Below are 25,718 nucleotides of genomic sequence, written 5' to 3'. Positions count from 1 at the left end.
GTTTCTCCAAGTTTTTTTAAACACTTAATTTGCAGTATTCAAAGGTCTCACGGTCAGGTTTTTGTAATTCTTATAAATTGACAGCAAGAGTCAGATCAAATCTTACATCTAGTTACTGCTGCAGCCCTGAAGGTTCAATCAAAAAATCCTTGCTTCTATCATTGTTCCCGCAAGTTGCTTCCGGAAGAGTGAGGGAATCTCACAACTCCAGCATTCCTCCACCAAGGCACCAAGATTTCCGTCTATATTTGCTCCAAATCTTCTAGTAAGACAAACAAAAGGAGAGGGTGGATGCTCAGAGCATCGTTTAGGATTTATCTTACTGAACCAGAGTTGTCTAAGGTGACATTTTAGGACTCTTTTTTCCCAAGTGAACTTATAACTTTTGTCCTTATTTCCTTCCTTGCACTCCTTCCTCCTCCTCCCTCCAATTTTTCCACAACATTACCTGCGTGTGATGAGACACATGACCCCTCATAGGTGAGCCAATGATAGAATTCTGTAAATACGAATTTTCAAATTAAGTTGTGAATCTCTGAAAGCACCTAGATTTTCCAGCATTTCACCAAGCCCCTGTTGTGTGATTAGAAAGCTGGTTTTTTGTAAAATGCTTCCAGGGCTTAAGGCTGTATGGTTATGTGGGGTTTTGTGTCCTTAGCATATCAATGGTTGACTCACTTGGCAGCCAGCTATAGTCCTTAGAGATGGCAAAGGAGAACTCAGGTGTAGAGGCAACTAAAAGCCAGCCTTTCACCACCTATTGCATTGATACCTTCCAAATAAATGTTGACATATTGGCAACTTAGAAAACTAAAGCTTTTGGCCTCAGCAATTACTCAGCAGAAATACACTGAGCTCGTGTTAAACATTAGCAAGGACTTTCCCTTGACAGTCACTGAGATTTCTCACTAAAATCAGGATCTTATTTATTCATTTTTCTCTGGACATACCTGTTAAAAAAAAAAGAAAAAAAAAGGAAAAAAAAAGGAGGAAATTTATATGTGCCTTCAAATTTCAGTGAAATCATAATAACATGGCACTTTTTTTTTTTTATAAAATGGTCTGTACCATTGTAAAACCTTTTTGATGTCAGGAGCAGTGGTGCTGGTGTCACTACAGCTGTGGATCATGAATTTGAGTCTTGCAATAGACAGGTTTGAAAATAAATGTAGGTTTATTGACATATGAGAAGGGATTTGGTTTTTTTTTTTTAATTCTTCTCTCTGAGATTATATAAGGCTAAAAGGGAGACAACTAGCAATTTCTTCACACTGTATCTTCCCTAATGAAAAACGTGCTCAGTTCCCAATTACTGATACCCAAACGATTGTCTTCATTGTCCTGTTGTTATCTTCATCCTATTGGGAGCTGTAAAAAAAAAAAGAGGATTCAGCTGCTTATGGAAGTGCAGAAGAAACAGCCTCATGCAAGTCATGTAAGAAATATTACGTGCAAGTGCTCCAATGATTTATTGTAGTTGCTGTATTTTCTCTGGAATTTATGTAATTACGGCAAAATCACAGTCCACTTTTGTTTGGTTTTTTTTTCACAATTTTGACTTAGGCAACCAAAGTTTTTATTAACCAGGGAATGAAGAACATGTTTTTGAAAGGGATTAAGCAGTGAAATGATGAATGGAACTGTTCCCAAAGCATGCACATAAAGTGATATCATCTAGCTATGGCTGATTTCTGCTCCATCGCTTCAACAGGAAAATAGCTATATTGCTGAAATGATTAGGCTTAGGCTCTATTATTTGCGGTGGTGCTTGACAGTTATGGAGTTGGAATTCAATTTCTTTCATCTAAAGCAGGTGTGCCTTAAAAAAAATCACTCTGCCACTTCTGTATAACGCATGTAGATTGTTGGCTTCTTGCCTGAAAGTGTTTCAGTGCACTTATCCCATTTTCATGCAGCAGAAGTTGTCCAAGAATATTATCCTGGTTTAAATACATGAGCAAATTTTCTTTATCCCAAAACAAGATAAGAGATGATATGAAAAGCTTTATTTTATGTTAGCACATAGATTTAAGAAGCCATTTTGAAGGGCATTTTTATAGAAATCTATATTATAAAGCACATAAAGAGGTTGATATTAATTTACTATTCAGGACAAGAAGAAAGGTGCTCCTTAGTCTCAATATATCTGTATTTGATATGACAGGTTAACCTTGATATTAGTGTCATGTATCCAAATTTTACTTCCCAGTTTGACTTTAAAATACCCTACCTTAGTTTCTGGAGTGATATATCCAGGTAGCAGTTGTTTATTTGTGAATAGTACATGGCATGTTTATTTTATATGAAAGGAGTTCTACAAGTGCCTGCTTCAATTTAGACAGTTTTAGTTAGAACAAGGATTTGAGTTTACATGAACAAAAGGTGTGTAATATTTAGAAGAGTATATGTATTTATTGAGGTCAAATATAAATATATGGGCATGTCTCTGCCATATTACATATTTCCATATATCTGTATACACATTTATGCAGAAATATCTATCTGGATTTTAGATGTGCATATTTGTATGTGTAAATTTATATATGTATATAAAATCATAGAATCACAGAACCATTTGAGTTGGGGAAAACCTCTAAATCTGACTATTAACCCAGAACTGCCAATCCACCACTAAACTATGTCCCTGAGTGCCCCACGTCCATGTCTTTTAAACACTTCCATGGATGGCGACTCCACCATTTCCCTGAGCAACCTGTGCCATTGCTTGATCACCCTTTCTTTGAAGAATTTTTCCCTAATATCCAACCTAAACCTCCCCTGGTGCAACTTGAGTCCATTTCCTCTTGTCCTGTCACTTGTTGTTTGGGAGAAGAAACCAACCCCACCCTGGCTACAGCCTCCTTTGAGGTAGTTGTAGGGAGTGAGAAGGTCTCCCCTGAGGCTCTTTTTCTCCAGGCTAAGCCCCTCCAGCTCCCTCAGCTGCATATTTTAAGAGTTGTGCTCCAGATCCTTCCCCAGCTCCCTTACCCTTCTTTGGACATATATATTTATGTATGTTTATATACAAAGTAGGACATATTATGAAATTTAATGCGCTGCAAAGGCCCAGTCCTGCTTTCTTTCAGTAGAATCACGTGAAGAAAGTTGGAGCACAATATTGAGTACCAAATAGGGCAGAGACTTCTAAGTATTCATGTTACACAGATCTGTCTGCAACCACCCCAAAACTCCATTCTGAAGGCATGTGTCAATTCAAGCCAAAGCACCTAAGGGAAAACTTTCCTGTATTCATGAAAAGCTAATGAGAACTAAAGAAAAACACCGTGATTTCCAAATCAGAAATACTTTTCTGTCTTAAGGAGAATATATAGAGTACATCCTTTTATTGCAGGAAAGCACCAGAAGTCCAAAAAGAACACTTCTGTAAGTTTTCTTCCATCATAAGGTTCTCTGAAACTAAAAGGGAATTTAAGTATTCACACTGAGCATTACCACAGTCTTTAAATCCTCTAAGAACCAGACAAGCTTCTGTCACCAATAGGGTGGAGCACACATGGACATCCATCCCCGGGTTAGCAGGGACCTGAGCAGGCAGGTTCACCTGGTGGGGCACATCTCTGTGTGGAATTATTTGGGCATTTGGGTGCTTCCAGGTCTAGATTAATTAGAGTGTAATATGATGCCTCTGAATTCAACCTGAATACGTGAACAAGGATATGTGTTGAAGGTGTTCGGTGATATGATGTGGAAGTCAGAGTCTTTTTTCTTGCTTGAATTGCATTAAATACCCTTAGATTCCTTTGTAATGTGTAAATAGTCAGACCAACATACATGTGTAGCTCAATGCTGCATTTGACTTTACCTTGCTAACCTCATATTACTTCCATTTACTTGTCAAATAACTTACAAAGAGTCAAGTCATATTTTCATAAAACTCCGCAGATGACTAACTTGTGTATTGACTGATGCTGAATACAGTTTGTATAACTTGAGCACCCTGATTTGTGGTTTAATGTCTCTCAATGTATAAATGAAGAAAGTAATAGTGATGTGAAGGTCACTAGCTGCAGCAAAGGCTTGCCTAATATGAGAAATTGTTTATTAAAAACATCATGTGTTTTCAGGCTGTACTGAAATCAATAGGATGTTTAATCTTTGGGAGGTAACCACTGGGTTCATTCCTAGGCAATGAATGTCCTGTTGCTGTTCAATTCACTGCTAAATTCCACTGTTAAAATATTTGCTATAAGATATGCCTGTTCTAATTATTATTTTCTGTAACAGGCTACATTTCTCAGTACTTTTATGTCTTAGAATAAATATTCAACAGACAGACAAGTTTAGCACATTAATATTTAAACTCTTATTGGGAAAATACACCATCACGATAGCTTGTAGGGTAATATTATGTACCATTTATATCTAACTAGATAACATTGTTTAACTTAAATTAATTCTGTCGGCTTAATTAATGCTATTACTTTAATCCATTTAGGAAGGCAAAAACAACAAGGAAAACGTGATGGTATCAGTTAGGACAACAGATACAATATCAATTTCAGCTTTAGGAAAAACTCCCAGTTGTACAAAATGATGCAGTGATTGCCTTGGTCTCTTTTGGGACTAATGCCAAAGTTTTTAACTGTAGTTCCACTGGAAATGAGGTTTGTTTAGTCTGTTTTGTTTGGGTCACCCCTTGCAGCCCCGAATAAATGTGCTCTAATGGCTGCTCTGAATGTGAAAGTCAGCAGGAGCATTTGTCTTCATGTCTGCCACGAAACTTGCTAAATTATCTGGATCTCTCAGAGAGTCAATACAAATTAAAAGTACGCAGAAGGTTTCTAAGAGAGTGATTGCTATTCTAGCAAGTTCATTAGCCTTCCGAGGAATGCTGTTGGCAGGCTTTGTTTAGCAGAAGCCCAAAACAAAGTAAACCAAAAATGTCAGAAAATGAATTGCAAATCAATTGGCAATATAAATGTGAGGAATAGGATGTAGATGATGAATAATTTAGGGAAATGTATATTGTTCCTCCAGGAACCTTATCTGCACAACAGGGAATGATACTGAATATTACAGCAGGGAGAGGGGAATTAACTTGTTTAGGCAAATATGGGCCATCCAGCTTTTCCAAATGCACTGGCAAAACCAGGCTTCAGGCACTATTTAGATGGTAGGAAAAAAGTTCTGCAGCGAGGTCTTTTTTTTCCAGTTGCCTGCATCTGTCTCCTTAGTGGTTTGAGTCTACACTGTGAAAAAAGAATCTGCTGAAAACGAATTTTTCCCTCAAATTTTGTGAGAATAAGTTGAAGAACAAAAATTATGTTTAAAGGAAGAAATCAGTCTCCTTAACTGATTTCACTAACTCTCCCAACTGCCTAAAAGAGGCAATTACCTTGCATCTCTTTCCCTAGGAAAAGGAGGATGGCAGGATTCACTTAGCTTTAGGCGCAGTCACCTGGAACATCCCTTGTCAGCTGCTGCTGAAGGAAGGGAAAAGACTGTTCCTCTCCAATTTAATCCAGTTTTTTTCACAACTTTTGCATGTCACTGCTACTGTGTTGTTCCCATTATTTGAAGATTCATAACAGAAACAGAGCAAAGCATGAGTTTTAATTCCCACAGCAAAAGATAGTGGTGAATCCAGCAGGGAGGAGAGAAGGTTGCAGATGACACAGGCAAGGCTAATGTGCTCAGTGCCTTTTCTTCAGTCTTCTCAGAAAGGTTAAATGTGACAAAAGGTTTGACATGATCAGATTTAACAAGGGAACAGGAATGCAAGGGAGAATAGGTAAGGAACTGAGTATTTAAATTCAGAAAAGTCAGATTTAAGGTCTGTTTACAAGGTTAAATGGCTGGGCAATAAACTGGGATTTGAATTTATGTGATACTATCTACTGTGTATTAAATCCCCATATGGAACATCTTAGCAAATAAAAGGGTCTTTACATGAAGCAGCTTTTCCAGGTCAAGAGATCCTCACAGTTACCCCAGCATATTTAAGGATGCGGTTTCTAAAGCAGCAGTGATTGCTTTGAGAACCCCCAAAGGATACAAATAGTCCCAATAAGCATAGTACATCTCTTTACATGAGGAAAAAGAAGGAAAAGTAAGAGAATGACAGCCAAAGATTCGGATCAAGTTGGTATCTGGAGAGATATTACCATAAATTATTGAACAGTCGATTTATAAGCTCCTCAAGCTTAGTAAGGGAAGCAGCCACTCTGTCCACAAAGAACAGATGTTTTTCCACTTTAGAGAGGCTTCTGGTCTGACTCAGACAGTCGTGCCAGCAAGTATGATTCATAACAAATAAGTAAGGAGCAAGGCCTGTTTGAGAAAGCATTATCAAGGAATAATTTTATCAAGTCTGTAGGCCCTGAGTTTTCTACTATTCTCCACTTTCATTAATGTCTTAGACAATGAGATGTCACATTTTTGAACAATGTTGCACTTGGATGCTGTGCAAGCAGGCTTAGAATTAAAAATCTTTTTGATAAATGGGTGAAACAGCTTGAAATCCATAAGAGAAAATTAAGTAAAGACAATAAAGATGGTGCTTTCAGAGGAAAAGTCAACTGCACAAATGCCAAATGGGAAATAAGTGATAAGGTGTCAGGACTGTGGAAAAGACTGAGCTGGTAGTAAGGCTGTCACAGCAAAATGTAAATCTCTTGCTGTAAATGTATTAATCAGAGACAGGAGAGCCACACAGGGAGGCAGCTGCTGGGCTACAGCACATCAGGAAGGACATGGAGAAACTGGAGTTTAGACAAGTAACAGAGAACAAGGTTTGCAGCTTGACTGTTTTAGCTTTGGAAAATGGGATAAAATCAGGCAGCAGGCACTAACTTTTCCCATCAAGGTTGCCCCAAGAAGTATCAGTTTTACTTGCAACAGATTTGGTTTATGTTTAGTGTTAGGAAAAACAAAACTGTGCTCAAATAATGTAGTCAAATAATTAAACAACTACTTAGATAAATTGTGAGATCTCCATGACTGACAGGTTTGGAGAAGGAGTTGATTAAAGCCTACTCAGATTGTTTGCTTAAACCCAATCCAGTCTGATAAAGAAACTTTTGGGAGGCCTATTGTCCCAACTTTTTTACAGAAATATGGGTATGTGTACAATTTACTATAATCCATGCTAGTAAATGATCTTTGTATTTTGATGTCTCATAATTTTGATTTTTTGCAGGGGTAGCTCATTTGCTTTCATATAACATAAGCCATGTAATTTAAATTAGACACCGTGAAATCCATAATTTTAATTACTAGCTTTGATTCTAGCTTTCAGCAAGGCTCATGGATTGAAGGAAACCTGTTAAGTCCCTTTTATTCAGAACATTTCCTTCCTCACATCAAAGCAATGCACGTCCATATCAGCGTGGCCAATCAGTATTTCTGCAGAATAAGCCCTGAAAATGAAGAGTGCTTCAAACAGTCTTAAAAAATGTGAGATGAATCATTGCCAGAGAGACACGTGTGTTTACATGTGCCACTGATGACTTGGCATTTTGAACATACACTATCTGCAAAGTTTTCTTTTTTTCTACTTTATTTTTCTTTCAGGACTGATTTAGTGTGTAATAGTTTATTCATGTTTTAGTATTTTCTCTTAAGTGCAACAGAATTCCACTTCATTTGTGAAATGACAAATATCTTGCTTTGCACATCCACAACTAGAATAACGCTCTAAAGCAATACTGGGAATCTTGGTTTGATGGATCCAAAAGGGCAAATCTTGACCTACCAAGGGAATTCTCCTGGATATAAGCACCTGCAGAGAATAATTCCAGTTTATCTTGTCTTATCCCTGTTTCCATTTAGACTTCTTCTGTTAATTATTTGAGAAAATGTGCACCTCACTTTCCTAGGCCACAGCCAACCTGTTTAATAGTTTTTTTTATATATGGCAAATTACAACACTTACTCATCTTATCTACATCAGCCACATTTCGGTATTGGTGTAGGAGCTGTAGTTTAGTTTGAGAATGTACCTGTTAGGAAAATCTATACAGAACTTTAATTGTGATATTAAAATCTAATTATCATTAACAGAATTAAGTGACTATCTGAATAGATTTTCATGGTTTCCCTTAATGCTTTGTGTAATTGAAAGGAAAATACGTTGATTTTTACCCCCAGCCTTTCAGTGTAGGTAAATGAAAGAGCAACCCTCCTGTTTGGAGATGTGGAAATTGGGCCAGTCAAGTGGAATAGTGGAATAGTGTTTGAGTTACAGGAAATGACTGTGGCTTAAAAAAACTCAAACAGTTTTGTCTTAGTGGTGATGCAGGGCATAAACTTGACTTGAGGACATAAATTGAAGTGATGGTCAGGTCAAGCCCAGCTGTCGGATGATCTATAACCTTGCAAACCATTCTGGTTTCTGGACATATCTTATTTCTCAACTCAATGCTTTTCAAATTCATACAAAACATATTTGCATGAACTGGACTCATCTTGGAAAAGAGCTTCTAACAAAATTACTTGGAGAAGTAACAAAGATCCCCCTCTGATCATGAGAATGCTTTGGTGTTTTGCCTTTGGGTAGCTCTGTAGTGATATTTGATGCAGAGTTTGAGGTCAAGCTCAACAGGAAGAAATGACTTGTCTGTGGACTTCGGAAACTGGAATGGAGAAGGAGGGAACAAGAGTAATTTTTGCTCATAGACCTCCTGGGTGCAAGGCCTGAGATTTCATGTTGTGAACAGGAGGCAAAGTTAGGAAGGCGGGGAGATGAAAAGCAAGTGAGGAGTGTCTAGCAGGGAGGAGCAGGTTGTCCTTGCAATTCAAAAAGGTTCCAGACTTGCCTGGACTGCAACTGGATGTTTTTCTCCAGGTTTTTCTCTGTAGATGATTAGTGGGTTTGGACTGGAACACTGTATTAAGGATGACCCCAACTACCAGAATAGACACATCTTTTCAGGGTTCTGTGTTTGAAGTATTAAACCGTTCCATAGGAGAAAATTTTATCTAGAACTTGGATACAGGGTTAGTTTGCAGCTGATCAGCTATTAAACTTCCTTTAAAATATTCTATAACCTTATTTACATCTTCCATAAGGTTAACAAAACTCTAATCCATTTACCAGTAAACAATTTCAGTTACATTTGAATACTTTTGTCCTTACTATAAGAGTCAGTGGGTTTGGACCTTACCTTCTTTTCACATGCTGAACCAGTGTAGCCACTTCTGCAAGCACAGACATTTGGTCTTATGCATCTGCTTCCAAATAGACATTTTTGCTCACAAAGCGCTAAAAATGAAAGACAAAGATTTTTAGAAATACATTTATTTTAAGTCTTTTCATTAGGAACTGAATATTTAGATGCTCTTGAAAATTAAAGATGGTTTTTCATAGGCTTTTTATGCCTATGTGTCTCTTATGTTTACCACTTCCTTTACTTTTTTTCTTTTTTCCCAATGACGGGGAAAGGGAAGACTGTGGCAAAGTAATAGCCTCGGCTCAGTTGGAAATGGATCAGTTCGAGGCCTAATTTTGAAAGCCAGGATACATTCTGGGCATTGATGTTTGGGTAAGATTTGTGCTAAAATTGATTTTCTTTCGTTCCAATCAAAATCAACAAGAGCTGTTAAAAGATGGGGTCTCGAGTTGAGATGAAAACATATGTTAAAGATGTACTTTCAAAGGTGATGCTAACACCATAAATAAATAAATGGGAGAATTTGATGAACTGTACACTTTGCACCTCTGGAAACCAGGGTATAGGAACATGTGATTTCATGGGCACACAGAACCAGTAACAAGCTACTTATCCCAAGGAAAAAGGAATCAGAAAACATTTTTATCTTATTTAGAGTGCCATAGTCTAGTATTCATAGAGGCCCATTAATGTGAAGATATTCTGTTAATAAAAGAATCAGTGGTTTTTTTTTTTTAAGAGAGAAAAAATAATTAATCAAATTTCAGCTAGTTTTTTATCCTCATTAGCAGTTTCTATTGTTATGACATTGTTTTGGCATAGAGGAAAGAGAACAGCCAATTCATAGGGCACCAAATCAAGAAGAACACACATGTCACAGTATTTTAATTAGATCTCATGAGTTAAACCTTCCATAAATATTGCCAGAATATTGTATCCTAGTTACAGGCAGTCAAATTAAATGCCTTCAAAACTGGTCAGAAGTGAATCAACAAGTGGATTTTTATATTTTTTTGTGTGGCAGAGGCATATAGGAAGCTGCCAACCATGCACCATTAAGACAGAGCTGAAAATAAAGTAGACCCATGTCTGTGATCCTACACCATCACCTTCATCATAGACCAAAATGTTCCACTGGTTTTGAATGAATTTGCTGTATACCCATGAGGGATTTTTTTACAGAAAATTAACTTTAAGAAATTCTGAGGCTTAAGGATTCCACACTGTCAGTTTATTGGACTTAGGTTCTGATTTTGACACAGATTTGAGTTCGTGCAAATCCTTTGTGTTGAGATCGGCAGTCTCAGAGATAGACCAGGGTAGTGAAGTTTCTTTAGGAAACACTATGAGATCCTAAGCCTTCCAGATGTGATTCTCAGAGTTATAATAATTGTTATAATGACCTTGGGAGGCCAATGGCAAGATGTTTAACAACACCTGGAATTTGTATTGGTTTTGTTCTGTCAGGTTACCATGGCAGCTAACATTCAGTGAGGAGGCTGAGATTTTGCCAGAGTAGGGAACATTAAAATCCAAATATCTACAGCAAACTTCAGACCTGCTAGCTATGAGGCAGAGAAGGGAAGAACCAGACTTACTGCCACTGTACACATCTTAAAGAGGAGAGGCTGTAAACAGCTTTGCAAACTGCTCTCACCCTTACGAGCACAGTCAGGTACTGAGGGTTCATGTTGTGTCAGAACCACTGACCTATAACGTGTCCAGAACAAGAACACACAGAGACCTGCATGTGCTGCTGACCTTCTGGTGCTCCTGTTTGAAAAGTCAGCTGTGTCAATGGTGATTTGCTGTAGGACTCCAGTGACCTGGAGCTGGGAACTTGCCTTCCTAGTGTATGAGCTAGTTGATGTATTTCTGATGTTTCGAAAAGGTAAAAGTGCTGTTTTCTTGAAACAAGATTTTAAGAAGAAAACATGGTTTTTTAGGTGTCTGTTGCAAAACATTCCTTAAGATCCAGAACGGGCAATTACAAACTTCTGAATTTCTCCTTCCTCTGGGAGGTGAAGGCCAAGTTTGAATTCTGGGTGTGGATGGGGCAGAGGAGGGATGGAATGACACTCAAGCTAGAACAGTGAGCTCATCGGCTGCTGACTGCTTCTCCAGCTCCTCCATGAACCTTGAAAGGGCTCAGATTTATAATTGGAAAAAGTTTCATTCACTGGAACAAAAACATGTCAGCATTGTCAGCAGAAGGGTCTCCTTGTGCCCACTCCAGTTTTGTTCCTCTGTATGATAAGTAGGAAGAGAAAGAACTCAGTATGATACTTTTATTAGTGAGACAACTGTATAAATTTCTATTTTTCATTTCAGATGAACTTGGGCTGGGGGAAAATGGAACCTGATTCTCCTTTCAGTTTGGTACTGGATCAAATAAGAACAGGTAATGTAAAGATTTTTCTATAGACCCCTATATCATCTGGGGGTGTTCTGGTAGACATGGGCAGAAGAAGAGACATTAGATAAGGTACTAGGCTTTTTTTTTTGTTTTTCTACCTGTGGTTTTTCTGGTGCAAACAAAGTAAAGAGAGGGAAACTATTCCCTCCTTTTTCATCCTTTGCTACCTACCTGTCTCTCTATGTCCACCTCCTGCTTCTTCCTGTAGTGCTCAGAAAAACAAGAGCTCAGTCAGGAGAAAAGTTGAAAACATTTTGGAGGAAAATTGGAATTGACATCACAGGGGATAATAACATAGCTGAAGTTCAAATGAAGATTTCATAAATGTATTTACAAGGGATGCTAAGCCTCTAAGCCTCTAAAAATGACACTGGCTATGTATGCATTATCCTGTACAAATTCAGCAAAGTCACTTAGCAAGCTAAGCTTATGTTAAAATTATAATCAATAAATGCCAATTACAGAAAGAGATTTATCCCCGCATGTTAAAAGAACAGAGCTATAATTTGCATGGGGACGACACTCTTTTCAAAAGAATATTCTGATTTTTTTAAGGTTTGAAAGGGTTACACAAGAAGGCTGGAAGAAAGCCTGCCTGAGTTGTTGTTCAAGGCAGAGAGAGAATGGGGGAGAATATTGAGGAAATTATAAGGCCATAAGCTTGACACTTATAACATGCAAATAAAGAGAAGATATTCTGAAGGGCAATGAGGAGCCGGTATGGGTTCAATAATATTAGAACAGAAGATAGCAGCATGAATTTTAATGATGAAGATCCTTCACAACTATAACCTTCTTATACTTTATAATTAATTATCAGAATTATACCTTGATGCTGCATTCAGGGCCTTAAAAAACAGATTTATACTCCTGGCTGGACGCCTTCTGAATGTACTGGGTTGTGTTTTGGCTATATTTGTTGGGATAATGAGATTGTACTGCCAGGTGTTGACTTATTTGGTCTAATGTTTCTTTCCCAGCTCATGAAAATAGAGATATGAGTTACCACCATGGGAGGCAAGGGGAAGCCTTGCCTCCCTCCAGCTCATAGGCTGGAGCTTTAGACTGGATATCTAATATGGAATGGGAAGGAAAGCCCTAACGGGAATACAAGGTGACCCTTGGATACTGTTTCTTTCTTTTTACAGAAGGAAGTTTTTGAATGTTTTTGCTGCTGTCATGAAAGCTAAAAACAAGAGTAAAAAAAATATCTTCTAATAGAAGAAACCTAATCTATAAAGCTTCTGGTTTCTGCAGTTGAGACATTTTGAATATTTCAAATTACTTTTTTTAACCTATCCTTCCAAAAGTCTATTTCCCTCCATTTGCGGTACAGTCTGAAACTTGACCATTATTCCTTAAACTGTGCTCCTCAAAGTCATAGGTATTTATCAAGGATAATGTGTGTATTCCACCATACACCTTATTTGTTGGGACAAATGACCTATTTTATCGATTCTCTTTCAGAAGCCATTCTGTTCAGTTACAGATGAGTGGGGAAGAAAACTATTCTTTTGACTGACCTCTTTGTTTACAGTCTGATAAAGGAAGACTATTGTGTTTTATCCATTACCAGTGTCTCCTAGAAGTCTCTTCTTTTAATCTTGCCAAATTCTTTAGTTTAGCTGTAGCCAGAGATGGGTGAAACTGCAAATAAACAATCCTGCACAGATGTCTCTGGGATGCCATTGTGAGTTTGGCTGATTGTAGCATTAAGAAATCATAATTCACTGCATTACACAGACATGCAATTTCATTGTGCATCATTGCGAAAGAGGTAGAGTTTTTGCTTCTGTATTCCATCCCCAAAATGCATCAGACCTGTTCCAAATTAGATATAAGCTCCTTAATGTGTGGTGAAGACCTCTGATATTACAGAGGTCTCTCTGAGGCATTTTCAAAATATTTTAGACATAAAATTATCCCGACTTAGACATTGCCAATCGTCATTACAGCCACTGGGTTTGTCTGATGGAAGACTGAAGCATTTTGGGCTATCACTTGAAGAAAAGATCTATGTCTTTTTATCCTGGTGAAAGGTGGGAGAAAATCTGAGCCATTGGTATTTTCAGTTGTAAATATTTAATTTAGTTATTAGAGACCTAAAAGTAGAGAATGTCATGTTTTGCTTTTTCTGGTTTTGTAGAAGGCTGAAGAGAAAAGATTTAGAGAAGATTTATTGTGGCAGCTGTGTCTACTGCTGCCTCCAAATGTCTTCTTGAACTGTCCACGTAGGCTTAGAAACTGCACTGATGAAGGTGATCTGTGACTTTTTAAAGACAAATGAAAAGTAGATGTCCAATATAAATTTTTAGTATTGGTCCATTGTCTCTTTTGTTGGCTTAATGGCCTACTCTGGCTATCTCAGTAGAGAGGACTGAAACAATTTATTCCATCTGAAAAGCATCCAGAAAATAGTAGTGGAAGTCTCTGTAAATCCTTTGTTTAGCCACCCTATTGGATGTGTGTTAGGAAAAAATGAGGAAAAAATGAAGTTCAAGGTGTAGATGAAACCTATATCTGCATTTCCATCTCTGCCATCCCAATAAGGGCAGCTGAGTGAATCCACAGGCTGCAAACAAAGAATGAAGCTTGGGTTAATGAATCTTTCCCTACCCTACAAAAAAACCCAGAGAAACAATCCAGACATAATGGATTCTGGATAATGGAGAAGGTACAGTGATTGCTGAGAAAAGTTATCCTCGGTTTGTTACTTGTAGAGTGAGATGAAATATTTACATTGTGAAATGGAAATAAGTGAGATTAATAAAATGGAAGCATTTGAGATTAATCACATGAAAAATATAGAATTACTAGATAATATATAGTATTAGATTCACATATAGTATAATCAACAATAGTTATTGTTTCAATACAATGTTATAGAATAGATAAGTATAAATAATAAATATCTTAATATTTGAATATAATGAATAATATGTTGCTACTGCTTTCTTATCTTAAAATGTGAACATTTTGCTCTGTTGCTGAGTTTAACAGCAAAAGTCTGTAGTAAAAGTGTGCAAATCAAGGCCATCTTCAGCCTTGTTAATGCTTTAGTGAAGCCCAGAATTTGGGCACACACATCCAAGCAAGAAGGGGATGCTGAGCACAGGGAAACCTCAGGAGCTTAAATGTGACAAAGCAGTTTTGCACAGGGGAGTGGTGAGATGAACCAAACACCTCCTTGCCAGAAACACACTGGCTCTGGCAGAGTGTGTGGATTTGGCCCACTATCCCTGTGCTGCTGGGAGATGGGAAAAGGGCCAAAGCAAAACAGGGACAACAGAAAGAGGCAACCAGAGGTTGGTTACAGTCAGCAGCTTGCATGGCAGTGCCAGAGCTGAGGGGAAGGTGAGAAAGGGAAGCTCTCAGGAGGCTTTTTATATTTAGGCAGGTAAATACATTTTTCATTGAGTTCTGGATTTGAGGGAATAACCTCCCATTAAAGCATAAAATCCGACTTGCTTTCAGGGGTTACACTTCTGTGCAAAATTTTCTGCCTAACATCTGTGAGGATGAAGACTTTCCTGTTCCCCTGCTTCACCCCTGCCTTACTGTAAATACCCTGGAGCAACATTATAAGACCTCACCATCTGCTCTCTAAAAATAGTCTTCTCTCTTTCCCCTTAAAAACCCAGAAATTCCAACCACTTGGTGATTATTTGGGTTTGCTGTGGGACCTGGGATTTTCAGCCAGATCCTTTTGGACAAAAAAAAAAAAAAAAAATTATTTAACCTCCCAGTACAGTGAAAACATGGGAAGAAATAGTAAAACCCGAGTGATTAGCAAGTGAAGGGATTTGGAGCAAAGTTCCAAAGGTTAGATAGATCTATAAAAAGTTACCTGGGCTTGTGTGCCTGCATAGGACAGCAGAAATTGTTAATGACAGCAAGCCTTACTTGTCTTTCACAGGAACAAGCATCATTTGTTTATTTATTTAATAAACTGAGTCAAGAGTATGTCACCAATGAATAAATAACTTTAAACATCCCCATGTTTGAACTAGAAGACAGCTGGCACAAAGAAACAATTACACAGCCATTGGGATTTCACTGACAAAAGATTTCCATAAGTAATTATGCTCTGCGAGTGTGAGAGGAAAGGAAGATTGCCCTTTAAAGGGGATAATACCTTGATATTTTCCTCATCTCCTCATGCTGTAAAGCTAATAGCAGACACAAACTGAAGTGACCCTCTTTGTAACAGGCAATAACAGGTCTCTTCCTTTTTCTGGTCTTCCAAACCCTTCAAATGCAAATAATTCCAGCCATCTTGGTGGGCAGTCTGAACACGAAGGATTTACAGGGTGTGGCTCTAAGGTTGGCAGATACATAGGATTTCTTTCTGTGCTTAGGTATTTCCTTTTCTCCTTGACTCTTTCTTTTTTTGCCTTATATTTAAAATTATTGAATTTAAAAACTATTTATTTTGTCTGACAGGTTGAGCTCATCATCCACATAATGAAAAGATGAGTCAGGGCTCTTTCTCATGCTGATGTTGAGTCCAGAACTGTCTTTGAAAGTAATAGTTTTACTGGCAGCATAGGACAGTTCTGACAAATAAAAAGCAGAATTTAGTTGCTAATCATGTTATGGTTGACTTTTACACATAATGGAATCATAGAATCATTTAGGTTGGAAAAGACATTTAAGATGATCGAGTTCAGCCATAAACCTAACACAATATACACGTAGGAGAGAATTTAATGCATAAAAATCTCCGGTGCTATGTGCATGGTTACAGAGCTGTGGTAAATGAAGGGTCACTTACGGGTCTGGCACAGCATTCCCACCCATCCTCGGGAGCACTCGCAGATGTTTGGACCGACACATTCTCCACCATTCAGACATTTCTGCAGGCAAACAGCTGAACAGGTTGACATGAAACAAGTGAGAAGATGTACGTGATATATCTGTGTGCTCAAGGTCTGTCTGAAAGGTGACCTGCTAGGCTTTGTTCCATATGGCTAACTTCCAGAGGAGTGAACGTGTTCTGTTCATCACATAATCAGTATTCAGGATTCCTTGATATTTTCTTCTTAAGAAATTTATCTTTGATGACCGTCTACTGGGAGACTTGCAATTTCTAATGCTCAGCTCACCATCAGCTGAGAATAATGTCCGTATGACATATTCATGTGTGCCATATGCCTATTACATTTCCATGTAAAAAATAAATATTTTCATAGTAAAGTTTGATATGTTTTTGCATATATTGTTTGTTCAGAGATCTTGAAAGAGTGCACAGTTTGGTGTATATGTGTGAGAGACACTTCCTTCCTTCAGTATTTCTGAATAAATTATTAATATTATAAATTCAAACCACTGGTTCTGAAATCATATTTACTATCAGGACCCAAAGGGTAAAAAGCCAATATTTTAATCTGGTTTACATACAGGATGTCATCATCATTATAAATTTATTCAGTTTATCTGTCAACTTCATGGTAATGAATATCCATGTAAGGAAAAATGCTCCTTGAAAATATTGCAGGGTGAGAGGGGTTTTTTTTAATTACATTTTTATGTAACTGTAGTCAGATCTGGTAGAGTTACAGAGTAAGAACACGTCATTCTCCAAATTATGCACCAATGACCTTGAGAGTACATCAGTCTGGAAGGTTTTATAGCAGGCTTTAAATAGTTCTGTATTTTGAAATATATGACATTTCTCTGCAAAATATAACAAAATATGTGAAGCTGTTACAACATAAAATCAATGCTTCAAGTTTAATACTATAAAAATGAATTTCCATAACAAGATGTATAACAGAGCTGCATGAAGCAGAACCAGGGTTCCCCTACACAGCTTTTTCTCCTTTGCAAGCATCAACTGTTTATATTTTATACTACCTGTACTTAAAACCAGCTTTCTTCAAACTGCTGAAGTAGCGAAACAGATTTTATTCACTATATTGTTTTTTAGCATTAAAAGAAGATTACAACTGATGTTGACTGGCCCAAGTAATAATAATCTGTTTGATGGGCTGTAGAGGTGCTTACGTTTGTTGCAGTGGTTTCCCCTCCAACCAGATGGGCAGTCACAGACATTTGGGTGGACACATTTCCCTCCATTCATGCACGTGGGATCACAGACACCTGCAGGAACATATCAAGGGAAGAATGTGGTAGCTGGAAAATGAGGGAAGGCTTTAGCAGAGACCTACTTGCTTCCCTGCAGCAGGTTCATCTGCTTGTAATTAAAAAACTGGAAAGTAATTTGGATTTGAGAATCTGAAACACAAAGGCTTGATAACTCCCATAAATCCTTCCAGAAAATGCTGTGCCTTGTGTGGAAACTCTTTGGGGAATCTCCAGTAAGAGTTGCCTCAACAGAAAAAGCAGAGAGGCACTGATTAAAAAGATTCTCAGAAAAGCAAGTGGGCAGGCCAAGTGCTTGTCAGAGCTTTCACTTCCTCACTGGAAAATTCCTCATTCATGTTCTCAGATGTTCATTTGGATAAGAAAAGACTTGAAGAGGATAGATTGTTTTCACACAATTTTGGGTATGTTTTTTGCATTCAATCAAGCATAAACACTAAACAGATCTATTCCTCCATTGTCTTTTTGTCATTATTTGTTAAGTTACTTACCTTTTTACTTTATTCTTTCATACAAATAAAATCAAAAGCTGTTCTTCCAACCACAGGAAACCAAAGATTTTTTTGTTGATTTCATTAGGAATCTCATCTCTAACTTTTGTGTCTCACATTAAGCTGTATTTATCAGTGTTGTCTTAGAACATCCATCATTAAAATGTCACTGTTCTGGTAAGTCAAATATCTGCAATCCCAACCTGCTTTGTTATAGGTAGATACCCAAATTCTTCTTCTCCTATTTCTCCTTGCCTCTTAGGGTATGTGCAGGAAGGACCCATCAGAGGCAGGATAATTCAGAAACATGGCAGTGCTGGTATGATGAGAGAGGGAATGATTTGCATTTCACATTGAAGAAGGCATTTGATAAGTGAATGGAGTACAAAAAGCCATGTTACACAGCAAGTGTCTGGACTGGGGTATGAGAGCCAAGTCAGGAGGAGTCTGGCAGTGAAGGTGTGAGAACACATTTGTGTGGAATGGCTCCTGCCATGTTTGAAGCTTTACACATACAGAGGATTTGCCAGTGACTCATTAACAGCAGTGGTAACCAGTGCCAGCCCTCCCTGCTTGCAGAGATGGGTGGCTATGGAGCACCCAGCTCCTCCTCAGCAGGGAGCAGCTTCCTGCTTCTGCAGGCACCGAGGGGCTGACAGCTAAAGCACAGCATTTCAGTGCCTTCATTAGCCTTGAGGTTGTGATGTCTTTTAGCACATCAGCAGTAAGAACAGAACTTGAATGCTAATGCTGCAGCAATTCTGATTTTCAAGTCATCACTACATACAGGATTCTGAACTACCACAACCCTCCCTCAGACCTTTACTGTATAAGGTGGAATCCTGAAAGGAGCTTCAAAATAGAAATGATTACTAAAAAATAGCATGCAAAAATACAGCAACTGTTATTTGATGGGAGAATAACCTTCTGTTCCTCTCTCAGGGACGATCAGGCATTTTTAGCTTGGTAGATTTAGGTTCCCTAATTATTCCTCTGATGTACTGAAATATTGCTTTTGTGGCACTTTGTGTCCTGGCCTATCCCTTCGGTCCAGATGCTGCTGCACTGGTAGCTTTTAGCACTATATTGCTGCTCTTGCTTGGCTGCCACATTTGCATTTTGTTCTGTGCCAAGACTCCTGGATCCCTCAGCATAGTGACCTGCCCTTAAGCAGGGCAGACTTGCCCACGCTTATAGGAGCTGCTTGGATCCCAGCCCTTAAACTGTCATCCTCTATTTCCTTCTTTCTCCATCTCTCCTGATCCATGCCGTAATCTTGGCCTCTGCTTACTAAGGCTAACAGGGATCCACAGTTCTTGCTGAGCTATCAAAAAATGCTGCAACCACTAGTTAAAACCTGGGATGAGTTCAAAATGTCATGGCAGCCATAACTCTGAAATCATTTAATCTCTTATTTTGCCTCGTCCTTTTTCTCTCCCTTTTGATCTCATATCTCCAATAATAGACTTCTGACCCACAGTCTTCTGTTGTGTTGTATTTGACTTGACATTTCAATTATGAAGCAGCTTGGACATTCAGAATTTAGAAAAGATGATCCCAAACCATAAAGTTTGGTTCTAGATTGCAAAGGACCTTATGCTTTGTGATATTGATGGACCATAGTGTTCCCAATGCTAACCTGCTGTCCCAAAAACTATAGATTTGTTTTTGAGATCATATGAAACTTGTACAATGTCTTTCATCCACCTCTTAAAAAGTAAAGTCAAGAAAAAGTAACTAAGGACAGTAGCACTTGTTCAAATGGATATTTCTCCTTTTTTTTCCCTTTTGTTTTGTCTCTCACATTTTCTGTATATTTTGAACCTCACACAAATAATCACATTCCTACTTGCTTTGTACTGATAGCAGACATTTTAAATTGTACAACAGAATCTTTCTTCAGTTGCAAGGAGACATTGTTTTTTCATTAACTTCTATTTCTCACTATGTGTATAACTGCACTTGTTCCAGCTCAATTTTCACCGTAATTCGGCAAAACCTCAACAGGTGAGGTCCAGTCTTGATCTGAATAAAACACAAGTTCAAGCTAACTTTCAACTTGGGATCCATTTCTCTCTTTCTTTGTTCAGCTGCCTTACAAATGACCAGGTAGCTATGAAAATATAGCATGAACTGCCTTTATTACTTATGGCATCTCTGACTTCTGTGATAAATTCAAAGGAGTTCAATTCAAAGGGAACTAAGGGTTCAAGTAAGTTCTGAACTGGAGGAACACCTCTGCCTGCCTGCCCTCTGGGGTAGATACTTTCTCTTCTTGCCAAGGAATTCACAGCACCTTTATGTGAATGAATGCAGTGTTATCTCACCCCTTTTCCTGCCTGACATCTCCACCTTGTTCTCTCTCCCTTTAACTTTCTTAAATACAATTCCATCTCAATACCCATCAGACAGACTTCAACATTTGTTAATGATAACTAGTTCGGATCCTCTTTAGTCCCACTCCTTGGCCTCTGTGGAGGAGTTCCAATTTCAAAATAGCAAACAAAAATGTTACAGCGTCTCCCAGGAAAACTAAATAAATTATCAGACACTAGGAGAGCAAAACGAATTATTGCAATCCTCCCAGGCACTGGCATGACTTTGAAAAGACATTTCTTTTTTTGCCCTCCCCTTAAAAAAAGCCTGGTATCTTGACCCAGAGACAACAGTGGTTTGATAAGTTTTCCATCTGCCTTGGGGTCTGGCCCTAATGACATGGATAAAAACACATTTGTCTCTTCCCTTTGATGCACTTTGGTAGGGTGTATCACTGGGGGTAGGGAGAGTCCTGTACTACCTACACATACTGAGTGCAAGCTTGCTGGAAGTCAGTAAGTGTCACTAAAGCCTTAATCCCATTCCCCTTACAGTCAACATTGACATTTCCACACACAATTTCATATGCAATAGTGACTCTACTGCACCACAATCGTTTAAGGCCACTGTTTAAAACTAGACAAGACTTCCATGATCTTATGTTTTCCAAAACTGGTGTATTAGATAAGGTAAGCCTATGTTGAAGGTGACAAGGCAGGTTAAAGAAAAAGCATGGTTACACATTGTATTTCATGTAAAGGGTGATTTTGATTGGGTAACAACCAGCTGCAGGTGTTAAGATAAAACATAGGTGTTGCACAGGACATCATAAAAAACATGTGCCATCTTTCTGTGTGATGAAAGGCATTCACAAGTTGCTGAGCTTTCTGTTTTATGCAGCAGCCATTTCTCTTTGATGGCTTTAATGCATTTTGACCTTGCAATTACTTAAAATTTCCTGCGACCCTTTTCATGGCTTATCCCCTCCAGGCTCACTTGACCCAGTGAAGTGCTTCTTGCAACTCTTTTTATCAACCTCCATGAAGCTCCACAGTTCAACTCTTCAGCCCTGACATCTTTAAGATAGCCAGTCCTTCTGCTTTGTTAAACAAAGGGAAGAATTTGCCTGCAAAATAAATATTTCCAGAGATTACTAAAACCAACCAACACCTGCAATGTTGTGTGTAAAGTGAAGTCTGTCCTCCTTGTGTAAGTAGCACCAGTGATGGACGCCCACAATTTCAGTGTCTTCTGTTGCTTACTCTTGTTCCCTTGGATCTACACTAACAGTCTCCCTAAAATATACACAGTATTAAGCAAAATATCCCTGTTATGCAAAGCCAAAAGTGACTTGGGGCAAAGTTAAGCACTGGGCATGCTTTGCTGGACTGCAGATACTAGAAGTGACTGTAACAGTCACACTATTAGCCTGCAGTATCTGCTGACTAGTTTACAGTGAATAGAAAAAGTCAGACATTTCCTTCAGACTGCCACTGCTTCTGTAGATTATCAGACAAAAACTTTTCTAGTTGAACCTAAGCCACCTTTTGATGTAAGTACTTCATTACACCTTTTCTCACTGAAGGAGATTGTGATAATTAGCAAAAGGCTTGTAATTTTATTGAAATAAGACAGTCTTCACCACCACCCTCTTAAAATAGAGGGAATATTAAACCAGGCTCCTAAAATCTTGGCAGAGAGGGATCCTCTGCAATGTTTCAGGAACTGAAACGTCCATGTCCTTTCCTGACCATGAGATTGCACAGACTATTTCTTTCTGAATCAAAAATTACCTGTCATCATGTATCCTGAGCCAGGCCGCTGATGAAGAGACAGTGTGACACACTGCAGTGATAATTAGAAGATGTAGTTTTCAAGACAGCTTTTCTTTTTCTTTTTCTTTTTTTTTTTTTTTTAGATGCCCTGTAGAAGCTGAGAAAACTGACCTGAATGCATCCTGCCTTTGGATGGAAGAGAGAAAATAGCCTCAAGCAGTAACATCTGTGTGGGCCAGCTAAGGCAATGCATCAGGCTGGAGCTTGCTGACAAAGAACACAGAATTGCAGCCAAAAGAACACCTACTGGCACATACATACTTCAATGTATCCTTCAAGTCACCATCCCTGTGCTGACATTTCTAGGTGATTCACAGGCACTGCTTTTATTTCTGGCCGGTATTGGTTTTGAACTGATGACTTCTCTGTGGGCCTAGTGCATATTTCAACTTGCTCTTTTGCTCTTTTGAGGAGCAGGAAGCTTGATCATCCTCAGTTTTGTTTTTTTCTGCGTGTACATGTTGTTTTAAGGTTTGTTTTAAAGTTTGTTTCCTCCTTTCTCCTTAGTGGTTATCTTGATTTGGTGTGACATTCTCCAAAAGAATGAACTGTAGCTGGGGAGATATGACACAGTACGGACACAAAGCATGGGAGACATTTAAAAATAACACCAACTGGTTTTGTCAGGAAAATACAGCTGACAGAACTCAAGCTGTGAGCAAACCTGAAACCAGTAGATGTAAAAGCAGTGGATTTTGTATTAAAACTGGCATTTCTAGCCCTTTTCTGATGTTTATAGATAAAATACATCACCTATTAGCAAAACAAAAACATGGAGAAGCTCTGTGTCAGGAATGGCACAATCGTGAGACTGAAGCCTTAAAGTGTTGGGATATTGCTGATCTTTTTCATAGGACAAGAATTGGAAGGTCAGATCAGCAGTTTCACAAAACAGCACAGTTCAATTGATCCACTGGAAGAAGGTTCCTCATCTCTCTGGATGTGTTATAAGCCCTACTCAGACAAAACATCACACTGACTGTAGTAAAGAAACAATTGGTTGGACGCTTCTACGCTCCAAATAAAGATTTGATCTTGCTGAATGATCTTCAATCCTTTGGAAAAAAACCCCCAAAACACAAAATGGGTGTGGTCTGGGCATATAGGATGTTTCTAACAATGGGCACCATTGTTTAGATTCTACTGGCAGAAACCTGTGGAGGTAAACAATGTCATTCCCCCCTTAGAGGGTATAACTGATGCTCAACAGATCATTAGCAAGATGGATGTACCAATATATCTGCTGCTGTGAAGGTCCCAAATGCACATAGCTCTGAAAAACATGTTATGGATTCGGGACACCAGCAATTTCTAGTCCCCTTTTTTCTACTTCCAAGGGCAGCGAGGAACTAGTTTTGCTCATGCTGAGTTTTAGGCACATATGTTGTTTCAGAGCTTGATTTTATCTGAAATTCCTAGTCTGTGTTGATTTGGATTTGTAAATAAAGGAATAACTTTCTCTCCAACCTCTATCAGAGTAACCTCTGATGTGTGATCCACTGAATATCAGTAATTATAGCCAGATTAAATTTTAAGAGGAAGTAATACTTGTCATGTAACAAAATTGAAATTTTAGTGCAATGTTCTAAAATTCGGATCCTTATCCCTATCAAGCTACCAATCATTTTGAGGTTTGCTCATCCCTATTTCTCGCTTCACGTACCTCTGACAGAGATGCAAAGCATTTCTTCAATAAATTACCTTTCTGAATAGTAAAAAATAATCTGGTAGAAACCTCTGAGGGATGCAGTGCAGGAGAACAAATTACTACAAGACACAGAGGGAGCTGTAAATGTAATTGTGATGGGTGTGGTGACAGTCTACATTTCTAATATATTCACTTTACCACACAGCTTTAGCAATAAGAGTTAGTTTGCATGACCTAGCACACATTTCAGAAGAAAAAATGGTCTGAAAAGTTGTAAACCATATAGACAGCAGTGCAATGCCAGTGCTTTGCCTAATTATGTCTGGTTTTCATTCTGATGTGTAATCTGATATACTTATGGGGCCTTTTAGAGATATTAAAGCAGAAAATAAATCTAAGTTAGTTATTAGTTCAGGAAAAATGAGAAAAATAATTACTACTATATGGGAAAACTACTGAGATGCCAGACTGAGCTCTGAGTCAGCCTGTAGTGCACTGCATACCTGTTTGCTGTCATGTCCCTCTCATCAGATGATAACGTTTCTATCAGCTAAAGAGGATTCCGATCTCTCTGACTGTACCACCTAAAGATACCCTGGTAGTGTGTGGTGGGTAAGAGTCTTATACCTCAGGAAGCTGTGGAAACCAGTGGGGGATTGTCACAGGCAGGGGACTCTCCACTCTCCTTGGACTGAAATGTCTCTCCCCCTTGGATTTGTGATCTTCATTTTACCTTATATTTATTGTCAGGGGAAACTCTTTCTTGACATGCAATGGTATGATGTTGAGATGTAGCTGCAAAATACTTCAGCATCTTTCAGAATGAAAGCCACTATAAATAAAATATGCACATGTAGGTGCACATTTGTGTATTTGGGGAATATTCTGCTAGGAACCATTAGGTTCTGAGATCATTAGCAAACCCTTTTTCTCATTTACTGACTGGTTTTAGTCTGATTGCAACTCTATTAATTTGAAAGAGACTACAGCCCTACTTTATTCTCATCTTTGCAACTGTTAATATATAATTAATGTGGGGAATTGCAAAGTATACTCTCAGCACAGCTCATATTCCCATCTTGTTAGAGGCTTGCATTTGGTAACATTTTCTCTTCATTGAGGAATGCTCTGTGTTTTATTAGGTCAGTGAACCATTCCAACGTGTGCATAAATCGTTCTGTTGAGCTTTCTTGTCTGAATAAGAAGAGAAAGAAGATTCTCATACACACAGTTTTCCTCTGTTGACTGTTTCTGCAGCTCTGGGCTTGCAGCATGACCTGACATTTAGGCACGTTCTTGTTGTGCTGAGTGGGTGAAGTCACTGCCTGGGCCTGGTGAAAGTTGGTTTATTTACACCTGTACAAAGGAAAAGGGAGATTCAGGCAGAGTAACCAAGGAGAACTGCAGTGGCCCAGGAGATGAAGTCTCAAGCCAATAAAACCAGCCACAGGCCACTGTGGTCTGGCTGATAACCCAGCCAAAAAATGAGGACCTCAGGTGGGAACCTGGTCAGAAGGTTTGGAATAGGACCTCTGTCTGCATTGGTACTGCACTAATCTCTTCATCACCCTGTTATTATCTCTCTCAGAAAGTAAGCTTAAGCTTACTTGGAAAGCAGTGCTGGAGAGGATTGTCTTACCAGTGTCTTTTTGTGTATAAACAGACAACATTGATCTCCATAACCGTGTGTCCTCTGGGCTTTTCAAGTGGTAGATCCATTGCTCCTTTTTTAAGAGATATTTAAAAAATATTTTAGTTAAATATAGACCCCCTAAA

At 38.5% G+C, this 25,718-nt stretch overlaps 1 protein-coding gene across 1 annotated transcript in view; it reads right to left on the bottom strand.

The window, feature by feature from the left end:
* Window positions 1-1,284: 1,284 nt before the first annotated feature.
* Window positions 1,285-25,718, bottom strand: part of LOC113973625 (von Willebrand factor D and EGF domain-containing protein-like) — a 178,579-nt gene continuing 154,145 nt past the window's right edge. Inside the window, exons 26-29 of the mRNA XM_027695986.1 lie at window positions 17,554-17,649; window positions 16,322-16,417; window positions 9,126-9,223; window positions 1,285-1,368 (exon numbers count right to left, since the gene is read on the bottom strand). Of these exons, the coding sequence (XP_027551787.1) occupies window positions 1,354-1,368; window positions 9,126-9,223; window positions 16,322-16,417; window positions 17,554-17,649 (305 nt within the window). The 3' untranslated portion in view covers window positions 1,285-1,353. The remainder of the gene's footprint in view (window positions 1,369-9,125; window positions 9,224-16,321; window positions 16,418-17,553; window positions 17,650-25,718) is intronic.

Source organism: Neopelma chrysocephalum, unplaced genomic scaffold (assembly GCF_003984885.1).
Source record: "Neopelma chrysocephalum unplaced genomic scaffold, ASM398488v2 Primary Assembly neopelma1_103b, whole genome shotgun sequence".
NCBI lineage: Eukaryota > Metazoa > Chordata > Aves > Passeriformes > Pipridae > Neopelma > Neopelma chrysocephalum.
This window is presented reverse-complemented; position numbering and strand designations above follow the sequence as displayed.